At 50.4% G+C, this 14696-nt stretch overlaps 1 protein-coding gene across 1 annotated transcript in view; it reads right to left on the bottom strand.

Annotated features, from left to right (window-relative positions):
• CACNA1I (calcium voltage-gated channel subunit alpha1 I) overlaps positions 1-14696 on the bottom strand; it is a 126967-nt gene that overhangs the window by 70576 nt on the left and 41695 nt on the right. Inside the window, exon 4 of the mRNA XM_074983910.1 lies at positions 1025-1184. Coding sequence (XP_074840011.1) covers positions 1025-1184 — 160 coding nt within the window. The remainder of the gene's footprint in view (positions 1-1024; positions 1185-14696) is intronic.

The raw sequence follows: 14696 nt of genomic DNA, 5'->3' as shown, positions 1-14696 counted from the left end.
GACTGTGTGGCCCATTTCCAGTACTTGTTCCCCATGACGTACCTACAGACCATGATCAAACTACCGTTAACACTCTCTTTCTTAAGCTAAATCATGGAGTGCCTTGGGTTCACCACTGCACAGCCTGTCTTATGATCCTCTAACTAGTCTGGTAGCTATTCCTGGCAACCAGCATGACTTCTTCAGGCTGTGGGCAGCCAGCTATAGTTAAGGATGGACCACTTCCCCCCAGCCCCCAGTTCGCCTTAGACTCTGGCAGCTGCAAAGATGGTGTACCGTACAGGTATCTTTGCACTCCTTCCCCTTCTGATTTATGCAGCATGTAGCTCAGTATCAGGGTTGTGGGATCCTACAGCCCTTTTGCACAGTGGAAGTCACCGCAGTGGAAAATTGGGCCTTGTGACTGCAGAGATGAGATGCTTTTTACTGGGACTGTTTAACCGGATTTAGTGAAACCAAGGGTGATGGGAGAGGTAGCAGTAGGATCCCAGAAATGAAGATGTCATGGCTTGCTCTGGTGCAGAAAAGGCAGGGCTTTTTTCCTGGTGGAATGCATTGGAATGGAGTTCTGGCACCTTTTTTCTGTTAGAATACCAGAAAAAATTTCACTGTTGGTTCTGCAGCAGTGCAGAGACTGGGCTGGAGCCCTCGCTGCCCCACAGCAGCGCTGGGACCCAGGCATTAAAACTGAACATCCAAACCCCTATGAGGAATCATCAGATTTGAGTTCTGGCACCTTTTTTTCTAGAAAAACAGCACTGGGGAAAGGAATGCTTCTATAGCCCTGCGATGCTAACAGGTCCCTTCTGCAGGCAGAGGTAGCTTTCAGCAGGAGTGTGCTCATAGGGAAACCAGTACATTTCTGGCTAGGGCAATGGGGGAAGGCCTAGACATTTTAGCACCATTGGAATTGCCTCTGGAAATTTTCAGGGACAGAGAAAGGGAGAGGTAAAGAGTACGGAGGGCGGGTGAAGGAATCTCCAGCAGACAGGACAAAGGAGGTAGCCATCTCCTGTGCACTCACATGGTGAAGTTCTCCTCCATGAAACAGCGGTTCCTGAGCAGCCCAGCCCACAGCTGTACTCCGATGATGCCAAAGATGAAGAAGACAAAGAAGCAGAGAAGCAGAACATTCCCCAGCATAGGCAGGGTGTCCAGGAGCAAATTCACCAGGATCCGCATGCCTGCAGGCGGGGAAGAGGCAGAGGAGGAGCAGGAGCAGGAGGAGAGGTTGAGATGGAAGGAGAGAAAGGGAGAAGCAGAGAGTGAGAGAACAAGAGAAGGGGGGAAAGGTAAATCAGGAGAAAAAGATGAAGAGAAAAAACATGAAATGAAAATAAAATGGAGGCAGTTTGGAAATTCATTATTGTCCAAATCCAGCTGTGTATATGGCCACTGCCCCCCCCCACTCCCACTTCTTAATGGCAAGCAGGGGACAAAGCCATTTCTGTTCCACATCCTCTTTACTACAGGCCTCACATTACAGCCCAGGAAGGAAGGATGATGATGATAAGCTTATGATAGGGTTGCTTGTGATAATAGGACACCGAACTTCATGCCCAAGAGGACCCCTGCCAGCCCTGTCTTCCTACAAGGTTTTTGGCACAGTCACTATTTGATATGATATTCCATCTTCTTCCTTTCCCCCTGAAGGGTGAGGGAGTGAAAACACTGTCCTAAAATCCAGGTGGCTCCACAACTCCAGTCTTGGCTGGCAGGAATGTCCTGGGTCATAACAGCTCTCTGGCTGCACGGGCACCTGTGAGAAATGAGCCAGAGCCCATTTCCTAGTGATATGAATGTGCATCACCCAAACACAAATCCTTCCTCAAACTGGCAAGGATTGGCCTTCTCAATGACAGCCTTGTCACACAGACCAGGTGAGCGAGGCAGTATCTTTTATTGGACCAACACCTGTTGGTGAGAGAGCTGAGCTGTCGTGCCACAGGAGAGCTCATGGAGGCCAAGCTCCCTTCTCCTCTCAAGTGATCCCTCAGGACAAGGGTGAGCCGCGGTGGGAGTGGTTGCTGTAGGAAGGAAGCTTTCACGGCTGCTGCCCAGGCTGTACTTGTTCTCTGGCAAAATAGGGCATTCAACGGTGTCAGTCCAGCATCTCTGACCAGTGCAAATATTTCATTACAAAGCAATTTTGTGTTGAAATTATGAGGTGAAGAAGTTTGGCAGTTGTGTTTTCACCTGACTTTGCCTCACAGTGCTGAGGGATGGCCTGACAGGGTGAGGAGAGCCTCCCCCCACTGCTACATTAATCACATTTCCTATGGCCTCCAAGGAGGCTGAAATTCTAGAAATCATTTGCTTCATTAAACACGCGTCTTCCCCCCACAACTCCTCACACACACACTCACCCCTCCCCATCCCTCGCTGAGACTCCCTCCACCAGGGGTCCAGGGAATTCCATCGCGCAAGATGCTCCATGTAGGCCAGCATATAACGAGCTAATTAGATATTTATAACCAGTTCATCACTTCAGATGGCAGTGGAAGGGGAAAGGGGGAGGAAAGATAAGATTAGGATTCAGTGGCAGCCCCTGGAGGTACCAGTTAATCCCTCTTTTATGCCCACTGCCAAGTAATTAGCCACATCACGTTGTGCTTTACACTGGGCCTCTGTTTCCTGTGTTGTTTCATTCCTACCGCAGAGGGAGAGGACCCTGGGCCTGCAGAGAAGTGTTGTGCATGGGCAATAATGGTGGATGAGGATTAAGGTGTATTTGTCTCAGTGGAGATGTTCATTATACCTGGGTAAGAAGGTGGGCGTGGAGGAGGGGAGAAGAGTGTACCTGTGTGGTGAGAAGCTGTGGCTATCGTCTGAGGCAGGTACATGGGGCAGACAGGTGTGTATATCTATGTGACAAGATGGCATGGGTGTGAAGTGGGCATATATATTTTAAGCAGACAAGGTGTGTGTTATGGCCTTGCAATCTGTGAGGCCCTAAGCCAGCAGAGGGGGCTCAGATGGTAAGGCTCCTTTCCTTCTGACTCCACTGCCAGAGGGAGTGGAAGAACTGGTCTGTGTGCGATCTGATGAGTTAATTCAGGGCTCTACACATTCACCTTGGCATTGGTCTGGCTGTGTGCCATGGGGGCAGCACATGGAATTCCAGTGTTGGGGGACTGTGTGTGAGAGGGAGAGGGCAGAAGGAATTGAACAGTCCTTTCAAGACTTAACAAGCATAAGTCTTTGGGTGGCTGCAAAGCCCCTGTGTCTTCACTGCCCTGAGGTACCAGTAGTCTTGTTCTAGCCTAGCAAGGCACAAATAGTTCACTAGCGCAGGGTCACAGCCAATGTTCCCTCTAATTTTTATAGTCCATGTGCAAAATAAATTTTATTGTGTGCACCAACGCATGTGTGGATGGGCACCACCAGTAGGAACAGGCTGCTGGCTGTGGGCACTCTGCGAAGCAACTGGGCAACATCTGCATCTCCCCTGGGCAGCCACCCAAGTGCTCAGCTTACAGAGAACATTGGTCACAGCTGCAGCCTCTTGCCTGAGAGTATTTACCTGTCTCTGGTTTCCTGACTGCAATACAAAAAGCCCCAAGTTCAGGGTTGTGTGATGCCATCAACCTCTGTGGCTATGGAAGCAAACCTTTCACAGCATTGCCAAGTTACAGCTCCACCCCTGCACTGCAGTATAATGTGCTTCTACCTACAATAGTGTCACACATTGTGCTCTTATTGCTCATAAGCTGGGCTGGGAAATATGTGGAGGGGAGATCTGTGGGGAAACACAGGCCTGATAGGAGATTATGCAGCTAATCTGGCAGAATGATCAACTGGCTTTCTAAGGAGTCACTGCTAAATCAATTCTCCATCTTGGTGTCTGGGGGATAGTGCTATCTTCCAGGAGAGACACAGACCTGAGGGTCTGACAACAGCAGATCAGAAGGATTCAGAGAAAGCGTTGTTTTGTCAGAATTTGCCAACATGGTGAAATTGAAGTGTTTTGCAGATTGTTCAGTGCTGCTGAAGCTCCAGTGGAAGGCAGGCAGATTCCAAATCTACCTGCCTCTCCTGTGGCGACCCTTCTACCTTCCTGCCAGCTCATCTGCCAGCAGCGCTCCTTGTAAGCTGAGTGCTTGGACGGCTGCCCAGGAGAGAGTCATGTACACTCCAGCTGATTAGCAGAGCACCTAGAGCCACCCACAGCCAGCAGCAGGTGTTTCTATTGGTGGTGCCCATTGGTACATGTTTTTGTGCACATGACAGAATGTATTCCACCCATGGGTGGAAAAAAATTAGAAGGAACATTGTCTTCTGGGCTCCTCATCAAGCTGGAAATCACACTCCCATGCTGAGAGCATACACTTCATACTGCCAAAAATAATGGGAAAGGTTGCGAGGAACTCTGCAGTGAGCATGCAACAATGGAATGCCAGGAGATCTGTGGAGAGACAAGGTAGGAGAGGTGATATCTTTTATGGGACCAACATCTGTTGGTGAGAGAGACAAGTTTTGAGCTTACACATAGCTCTCTTTTGAGTCCAGGAAACACACGTAGGTCTGGCCTGCACAAAATGCCTAGATCAGCACCACCGTGGTGCTCAGGAGTACGGATAATCCATGAGCAATACAATTATACCAACCTAAATCCTGCGTGGACAATGCTATGTCAGAGGAGAGCCTCTCCCATTAACAGAGCTATTGCTTCTCAGGGAGGTGCATTAACTATGCAGATGGGAGAGCTCTCTCCAGTACAGTTACTGCTTGTCTACACTGGCAAGGCGCTGCACTGAAACTTTTGCTGTAAAGCAACAGTGTAGGCAGGCTCCCAGCTCTGGGAACTCTGCCCCTCATCAAGGTGATTTTATTAAAGTGCTGGGAGAGCCACAGCAGTGCTTTAATGTGGTGAGTGTAGATAAAGCCTTAGAGCATCTTTCATTAAAGTGCTGCACCAGAGTGGCACAGCTGCCTCCGAGCAGCTAGGCCGAGGCAGCATTTTATGTGTATGCATGTCCTCAGGGGATGCCAGCGAAATACAAGAGGGAAGAGATTGTTTAGCATAAGCAGTTAACACATATTTCAAAGGACCCCCATTAACACCCCTCCAGTCACAGGGGGAACGTGTAGGGCTCTGCAGGGGGAGGCAGATAGAGGAGAGGATGTGAGCGGGTTACAGGTTGTTGTAATAAGACATAAAGGCCATGTTTCTATTCTGTCCATGATTTCAGTGTCTAGTGGAGTTATGTATTTAAACTCCCAGGCTCAGCTTTTGAAAGCGTTGTGCGGATTTCCTTTGAGAACGAGGACTGAGAGGTCAGACATAGCGTGGTGGTTCTGGGAGAAGTGTTCACGCTCTGGTGATAGGGCGCTTTGGGTTTTATCATTTTCCTGTGTGAGTGCAGGCGACCATGCAGTGATTGTCTGTTTTCAGCCACCAGAGAGGCTATTGGAAGGAACACTGGAGGCTATTGGAGCATTTTGGCTATGTCTAAGCAGGGGTCAAAAACACCCACCACTGGCCTGCACCAGATGCCTGAAGCTTTCAGGGCTCAGGACTGAAAGATTGCTGTGTGGTCCTTTGGACTTGGGATGGAGCCTGAGATCTGGGACCTGTGAGCATGGAGGGCTGCCCTGCAGGAACTGTATACTTGTATAGACATACCCATAGCGCACTGGCCAAAATCCACCACATATTGGGATTGCAGGCATGGGACCCATAGGTGTGTTATGAGGGAGGTTGGTCATGGGAGTCCTGGAGGTATGCCTGCAGATTTGCATCTCTTGTTCTGGCAGGGTCTGGTGCTCCTTCCAGGTGGTGTCTCCTAGCCTGTGGGGAAGCTTGTTCTGAGGAGCTTGGAGAGGCAGGCGGAGGGAGGGGTTGTCTGAAGGCCAGAAAAGGGGTTTCTGAAAAGACTTCTTTCAGGGTGGGTCCCCACAATGCCAGAGTTGTCGCTGTTTATTGATACCCCACATGGGTTCCAGTGTGGGGTGGTAGGTGACAGTTGGAGGTGTCTGGTTGGAGCAGGTTCTCTCAGGGCATTGGGGTGGCCTGTTCTGTGACAGGCTGTGCCTGGTGGAGGGTCGTTGTTTGGTAAAGGTGGCTTTCAGAGCGTTACAGAGTATAACCCAAATTTTCTCCTCGCTGTATGTGCCGCAGGAGCTGAGTGCCTGGCTGCAGATAACAAATTTCTAGGTGTGTTTGGGGTGGCTACTGGGTCGATGGAGCTGGGCCATCCATCGGGGGTTGCAGGGCCTGGGACAACCTGCCACCTAGTGCCACAGGCACGAGGCCTAGGGCACCGTCCATCCCTTCCTGCAAGCCACTATCCTGTTCTTCCCCCAGCACACCCTTTCCTGCCCCTGCTCTGCCCCTAGCTCCTGGCCCATGTGACACAAGCCAATGGATTACCAGGGCTGGACGGCAGTAGGGATCCCCCCCCCAGCACTCACCATGGTGGAGGGAGCCGGACTGGCCCGGCTACCTGCTCTGCTCTGCCCTACTACATCACCCTCTCCCAGCATACTGCAGGGGCAAGAAGAAGCAGGGCAGAGACAGAGGCTTGGATGAAGGGTTTGACTGGGGGCATGGGCAGCTCAGGGGCAGGAAGAGGCATGGTGGGGGCTCAGCCTGGTGCAGATGAGCAGTTGTCCCAGGTCCCGCATCTCCCTAGGGACAGCCTTGTTCTTTGGATTGTTCTGAATTAATTAGTTAAAATTTGTGGGCCATGTGTGGGAAGAACAAGGCTGGGGGTCAGCAAGGGACGGGAGCAAGTTCTGAGGTAGGGTTTGACTCAGGACAGTGAGGTCGCACTGTGCCTGGCGACAGGGAGGCTGTTGCAACCACAGGAGATAGCCTGAGAAAAGGCGTCTCTCTGACTCTGTCTACCCAGATGCTGCCTACTTCTAGTCTCTGGTTTCTGACAATTCCCACCAAAGAGCACACCCCCCAAAAATCAACAACATCCCTGTAAAATGCCACGCACACAGGAGCTGGGAAGAAGGGGACATATGGGCAAATTCAGCTGGGGCATATTGTCTGGCTGAGGTACAGAATTATGCTTCAGAGTCCGCACCCACTATTGGAATCAGCTCAATTACATAGCCCAGCACCCCTGTGGATCATTGCGTCCCAAATGCGAGCGGAGAAATATTTGCTTTGGCTTCAGCAAAAGTCCAGACTGGCCCATCATGCTGTCAAAACAAGTACTGAAAATCATACTTCTGTCTGCCGGGTGTATTGGAACTAGTGGATACTGAACAAACAGAATCCTCCCACCAGACCAGAGCCCCCCTTCAGTGTTGGTCCTGGAGTGATAAGGGCCATGGTAAGACATGGATTAGGCTTGAGCCGCGTGTTCTTACAGGAGAGGTCTCTTCTGCACTTGCTCTGTTAGCTTAGCATGCAAACGGTAGCCTACACCCCCTGTTTTGCGCTCTCTGGACTGCTCACCCCGCTTACGCTTTCCCATGAGTTGGCACATGCCAGGTGTTTCCACTCAAGAAAGTTTCAGTTGTGACGGCCGAGCTAAGTGGGGCTGACAGGAACTGTCTGGAGGGAGACGTGGACTCTCTGAAGTTGACAGAAGCTTGTCAGAAAGGGCCCTGGGGCTCCTCCAGAGCAAGAATCAGAGCAGTTCTGCCCAAATCCGAGAGGGAATTCAGCTACTTCTCCAAAATATTGGCTCTTGTCAGTGGATTTTGCTTTTGTTTTCTTAAAAGGCTCCTTTACTTGTAACCTTCTCTCCCCGCCCGCCTCCTGCTCTCTGGGCATGGTGTCCTGCCTGGTTTGGTGGACCACTGCCACATCTGAGTCAGTGGGAGGCTTCCACAGGCCAAATCCTGGGGGACTCCTTCCTGCGGGCTAACTCCTGCGGAGCTGGTCCTTCCATTCTCCACCCTTTGTGTGTGCACAGGGGTGTGTGCCTGGGTAGGTGGCAGCTCTGTGTTCAGTGGGGAAATCGGCCAGCTAGACTCCGCCATTGGTTGCCTGCAGCAGACACAGTCTTGTTGTCCTGTCTCCCTCAGAGGGTGAGCTGAGAGGGTGAGATGCCTTTCAGAGCCCACACCTGGCACTCATGAATATTTCATGCTGCTTGCTTTTCTCCCCCTTGAAGAGGAAGCCTTTTCCTATTTGATCCCCTGGAAGCTTGTTTGGTTGCTGAGTGTTGCTTCATTAATGCCCTCCCTTTCCCCTTTTTCTCTGGACTGCCCAGCCCCTCTTCCTTTCTCTGCTCAGGGAACGGCTGCTTTTCAAAGGCTGCCTCAGAAAAGGTCATTGTCCCTTTCATATTCCCTCCTCGCTGTGAGCCACTGTGGCTTCTGCTCTGCCAATGGAAAAGGACAAATGGAGGTGGAGGGGCTTGAAGACAAGGGATGAGAGGGAGGGAGTGTCAGACAAGCAGAGTGAGAGATACTGACCTGGTGAGAGAAGAAAAGGAGAGAGTGATATAGAGAGAGACAGAGAATGAGGAGGAAGGGGGAACCACAGAAAGGAAAAAGTAAACAGGGAGCGAGACAGACAGGAAAAAATGCAACCCAGGCCAGGAAGCAGCTGGCGACGATACACCAAAGAGTTAGTGTCCCTAGGCTTTTCAGAACTCATGCTGTAATATCATCTAGTGCAGTATTTCTCAATCTTTTTCTATAAAGTGCCCCTTTTTAAAAAAATATTATAAGTGCCCCTCAGACTTCTCTTTCGTACCCCTAAGGGTACGCAAACCACTGGTTGAGAAACATGGTCCTAAGGTAATCTGAGGTCCTGAAACAAGCACCATTCAAACTTTCTAGATTACTGTTACCCTTTTCAGGAGTCAGATTTGTTTTGCATACCCCCAAGTTACACCTCACTTAAAAACTAGTTGCAAAAACATGCAAAAAATATCACAGAAGACTACTGCTGAAAACTGGCTGACTTTCTACCATCTTATTACCAAATGAATGAATTGGAATAGAAATATTGCACTTACATTTCAGCGTAAGGCATATGAAGCAGCAGAAACAAGTCATTGTCTGAATGAACTTTTACATCGTACTGACTTTACTAGTGTTTTTATGTAACCTGTTGTAAAACTAGGCAAATATCTAGATGAGTTGATGTACTCCTTGGAAGACCTAGGTGTACCCCATGCTGTTTGATGCAGGGGAAAATCAGACCCATCCAAGCTGGGAAAGCAGGGTGTGGGGATGGTGGAGAACCAGAGTTAGGCCCTAAAGGTAACTAGGACCCCTTTCCATAGGAAGCTGACCATTGGGTCCAGATTTAATTCAGGGAAAGGAATGGGACCAGCCCCAAGAAAGTGGTATGATATCCCCATGGGAAGCAGCGAGGTCTTGGGTTTTATTTTTCACCTCTCTCCTGTATCAGTCTCCGCTGCTCCGTAAGTGCTTCTTGTCTCAGCAATTTCAGCCATGCTGCTGACCTTGCCCCATCCATTTCTGGTGGGGTGGATGGGAGTAAGAAAGCCACACAAGCCTTGCTTGACAGCTGGACCACAAGGAGGCAGCTGCACCCAGCCCGGTCCTCAGACACATCCACAGTGGGGTAGGAAGGTGGGAAAATTTCAAAGCAGGGCAGGAATAAGGTTGGAATATTTCATGGAGCCAAAGCTCTGGTATGAGCCAGGCACTGATTCTGGGGACAGCAATAACATGCCACGTCACCATAGACCTGCCCAGATTTAGCTCGGTCCTAACAGGTGTCTCAGCAGCTGCTTGGAAGGAGGGTGACTGGCAGCACAGGGCAGTGGAAGGATGTCATGGGGTGCACCACTGCTGGTCAGTGTCCTGCAGAGAAGAGCTGGCAGAGACTGGCTCCGAGTAACACCAGGGGCATAGCTTAGCAGGGGAAGGCCAAGAACTGAAGGTATAATGATAAACACCTTATATTTACACAGCCCCTCCAAATGCATCCCAGAGCACTTTGAAACTTTTACTAACCGGCCATCCAGTCTTTACACACAGGAATCACTTTGTCTTCTGCTGAAAAGCAGCAAGCGCTGAGTGAAATCATTCACAGCAAAACTGGACAGTGGCTCAGGACAGGAAGTAGGCAAACAGAATCACTCCAATTGCCAGGGTGTCGGGCACAGAGTTAGGCTTTCTTGTTAATTTTGAAATAAGGTCATGGTATCATCAATGGGCACATATGGTCAGGACTCGAGAAGGGCAGAGAAAGCTAATTCTATCTGGCTGAGTATTTTGTATGTCACAGGATGGTTTTGTTTCAGTTAGGATTGAAAACCACAAAATTGAGGAGAGGCTAGCCACCATGAGTACATCCAGCTAAGACGGGATGGAGAACCTGCAGTCCTCTTCTTAACTTCATCCAACTTGTGGTAAGCCTCCGTGCTGTGAGCCAGAAACCCTGAGCCTTGGTTTCCTACCACTGGGCTGGAGCTCTGAGCACTGGCTCATGACAGTCGAGGAAACTCTGCATGCTATCCTCCTCTGCAGATGCTGACTCCGCAGCTCCCATTGACCAGGAGCCACGTGCCCCTGTGAGAGACTTCCTCCATCCACCGTGCTTTATAAAAAATGGGTTATGAATATAAATATGAATGTCAGAGATGCTTTGGACAAAATACGTGTTGCAACCTATCATTTTCAATGGTATAATACACTGGCTCTGTAAATCCTATTTTTGTGGGTGTATTTTTTTCATTTGAAGTTATGAGTATTGTCTACATAGCTATATTCTAAATGTTTGCTTCTGTGAAGACCTCAAAGGGAAATGTGGCTACCCTGTTGCTAGATGATGGCTTGTCAGGTGAATAACAATACTTGACCAACAATGGGCCTTGAGTGAAACCAATCTGCATCTAAGGAACCTTGCGTGGAGGGTCAGACCAGCACGTAGGTATGCCTGCAACCTGAGAAAGGGCTGATTCATGCACAGACAAGTGACTTGCTCATATGACAATCTCCATCTTGTTGTATACTTTTACACAAAGAGAACAACAGAAATCCCTCCACAGGAAAAGGTATAAAGAGAGCCACCAGGACTCCTCGGCTACGTCTACACGTGCCCCAAACTTCGAAATGGCCATGCAAATGGCCATTTCGAAGTTTACTAATGAAGCGCTGAAATGCATATTCAGCGCTTCATTAGCATGCGGGCGGCAGCGGCGCTTCGAAATTGACGAGCCTTGCCGCCGCGCGGCGCGTCCAGACGGGGCTCCTTTTCGAAAGCACGCCACCTACTTCAAAGTCCCCTTATTCCCGTGAGCTCATGGGAATAAGGGGACTTCGAAGAAGGTGGCGTCCTTTCGAAAAGGAGCCCCGTCTGGACGCGCCGCGCGGCAGCAAGGCTCGTCAATTTCGAAGCGCCGCTGCCGCCCGCATGCTAATGAAGCGCTGAATATGCATTTCAGCGCTTCATTAGTAAACTTCGAAATGGCCATTTGCATGGCCATTTCGAAGTTTGGGGCACGTGTAGACACAGCCCTCCTCTTTTGTCTTGGAAATTGCCTGACACACACTAAGAGGAAGAAAGAACATTACATGGAACTAAAGACCCTGGTCAGGATAAGATCATTTCTGATGTGAAGCTTTCACCTGCTACAAGAACAGCTATTTAGGGTAAGAATCTGTATGCTTCAGCTTCAGTTAGAACTAGCTATGCATTTTTCTTTTATTTTAATTTGATAGCTCACTTTGGTCTGCCAGTTTTTACTAACAGCCACTTAAATCTTACCGTTTTCCAGAAGTCCCACTACTATCTAGCACAGCACTTCCTCCAGATCTGAAGAAGTGGGTCTGCTCCACGAAAGCTCATCACCTAATAAATTATTTTGTTAGTCTTTAAAGTGCTACATGACTGTTATTTTGTTTTGGATTTATTTGGGGGTTTGATCTCCTTTAAGGGTTGATTTCCCATGTGTTGGGGCCTAGAACTTCTTTCTTCCAGATCTGAAGTGGATCAGTGTTTGCATTTCTCTGCGGGGGGGGGTGGGGGGGCAGTAATCCCAACTCTGTGCCTTGACTGGGGAAGACCAGAGAATCTGGCCCACAAGAAGAAAGTATGAGGAGCCCCAGAGAGCAATAAGGCATATGTCTGTGGCACGATCAGCACACCTAGGAATATCCCAATAGGTCTTCTGTGACTGCACCCCATCACAGCCTTCCCCATCCCAAAGGCCACAGGGATGTGCCAGCCACTTCCATGAGCAGCGTGGGGCCAGGGCAGGCAGGGAACCATCCTGCACCCCAGCACCATGCTTCAGCCCTGAGCTCAGTCCCATACCCTAATTCCTTCTGAGAGCCCACACCCTGCACACCCAGCCCAGAGCCCTCTCCTGCATCCCAGCTCCCTCCTCCCCTGCCCTATCCTAGAGCCCAAACCTTCTCCCACACCCAACCTTCTGCCCCATCCCTGAGCCCCCTCCTATATCCAAACTCCTGGCCAGAGCCCGCACCCCACCCCAAACCTGATCCAGGTCAGAACCCCCTCCCGCGCTCTAACTCCCTCCCAGACCCCACACCCCCCAAACCCTACCCTAGCCCTGAGCCCCCTCCTGCAGCCTATTTCCTGCCCAGGCCCTGCAGCCTTGCCACAGCTCCCTGCTCCGAGTCCACTAGTGCACTCCAAACACCTTGGTCTCAGTCTGCAGCCTCCCACTACATCCCAACCCCCTTATCTCCAGGGCCACCCCAGAGCCCACACCCCAACTTTCTGACCCAGCCTAGAGTCTCCTCCCACACCCTGAACCCCTCATTTTGACCCCTACGTGAGCGTAGGAGAAGCCCCAAGCCTCTGTCCCCACTCCACCTCCCGTGGGACTGTGCGTGGCTCATGACTGCTTTTTTTCTGGGGCTCAGTGGCTCCACCCCTGATCTAAGACTCTTGGCACATCCTCCTTTCAACCAGCCAATCGCCTGCCACTCACAGGGTCATGCCAACACTCTGCTGCTAGGGCACTAGCTTGAGTGCCTAGAGTGACTGTCTCCCCAACCTGGGAGTAGCAACCTCATTTCCATGGGCAGATACACTCTCACTGAAGCCCTGATCCTGCAAACGCTAATGCACATCAGTGATCTGAAATGGAGGGACTGCTTGTGGGCACCAAGTTATGCATGGGCCTGTTCCAAAGCCTACTGAAGTAAACAGGAGTCTTTGCATTGGATCCAATGAGCTTTGAATCAGGCTTTAGGTGCATCAGAGTACAACAGTGTTACAATAAAAAGCCCTGGTACAGAGCCTCAAAGCCCAAGTCAGCTGACTTTGGCTTGTAGGTCTCAGTCGGACATTTGTGTTTGGGCTGGAGCCTGGGCTCTGAGCATCTCCTTCCACAGGAGATCTCAGAGTAGGGGCTCCAGGCCCAGGCTGAATGTCTGCCTTGCAATTTTATAGCCCCATAGCCCAGGTCTTGTGAGCCCATGTCACTGACCTACACCAGCTGCAGCCCTCCTGCAGGTGCAAGGCTCCTACTGTATGCTGAATGCTTGCAGGATGAGCTTGTTTAGATTATGAACTCCTCAAGGCAGGGAGCTGTTCTTTCCACTTGCCTGTAAAGCGTCGTACGTAGCTGTGGTGCAACAGACACGTGCTAAAGAACAATACTACACATGACATAAAACTGTGTTAATGTAACTCTATGGTTAAGATTTAAAGGGTCTGATTCATTGCCATAGATATGAGTCAGGTTTCATTCTGTCAGCAGCAGCCAAGTTACTCTGGCAGTAAAGTTACTGTGATACAACTGAGCGGGCATGTCTACACTACAAAAGTAGGTCGCTTTTATTTAATTCACCTTTGAGCAGTCAGTTGAACAAATGCATTATTGCACTCCCCCACTAGGCCTGTATCTAGACTACCCCCCAACTTGGAAGGGGGCATGGTAGTTAGGGTGTCGGGCGGTTACTAATGAAGTGCTGTGGTGCATGTGCAGCACTTCATTAGGCTAAATTTCCCCCGCTGCAACTTGGAAGAGCTGCACTTCGAAGTGCCAGCTTGAGGAGTAAGGGGACTTCGAAGGAGCGCGGGCACTTCGTGACTTGTGACTACACGCGAGCCGGCACTTTGAAGTTGCACACTTGGAAGTTGCTGTGGGGGAGATTTAGTCTAATGAAGTGCTGCATATGCAGCGTGGCACTTTGTTAGTAATCTCCCGACGCCCTAATTACTATGCCCCTTTGAGGTTCGGGGCTAGTCTAGACACAGCCTAGGTGGCAGTGATCGACAGAGCACATCCTCTCTCCCAGGGGTTGCATCGACGCAAGGAGTGATGAATTGTGGGGAACTTTCCCACACTCCCTGTAGCAGATTGGAATGCTGCTCTCAATGCCTCATGGAATGAAAACATTTGTTGCAGGTGCTTCGGGGTGCCTGTCATCAGCCTCTCACGTCTGTGGCTCAGAAGTTAGAACCGAGCTTGTCCTACAGTATGTATGTCTAATCAAGGCTTTCTCTAAGCTGAGCAGCCAAGTGGCTGCCTAATAAGCCCCATGCAGGCACTCAGGGCTGCCATAAATGGAGATGCCATGGCCGAGGGACAGGTGCTCTAGTCTGGTTCCAGCAGCAGAGCCAGATTAAGAAAGGGGCTTTAGGGGCTGCGGCTGGGCCAAGTCTGTGTGTTCTGGGCCAGGTCTTCCTGGTAGGAGCAAGGAGGCAGGCAGCTCCGTGTGCTTCCGTTCCTGTTCCTTCTCCCCGGTTGGAGCTGCATGAATGCCAACCCCAGGAAGCTCTCAGCCTGCAGCTCCCATTGGCCAGCAATCACAGTCAGTGGGAGTTGGAG

The sequence above is a fragment of the Carettochelys insculpta genome, chromosome 1 (assembly GCF_033958435.1).
Source record: "Carettochelys insculpta isolate YL-2023 chromosome 1, ASM3395843v1, whole genome shotgun sequence".
Classification (NCBI taxonomy): Eukaryota; Metazoa; Chordata; order Testudines; family Carettochelyidae; genus Carettochelys; species Carettochelys insculpta.
Note: the sequence above shows the minus strand (reverse complement) of the source record. Positions and strands in the feature narration are given on the sequence as shown.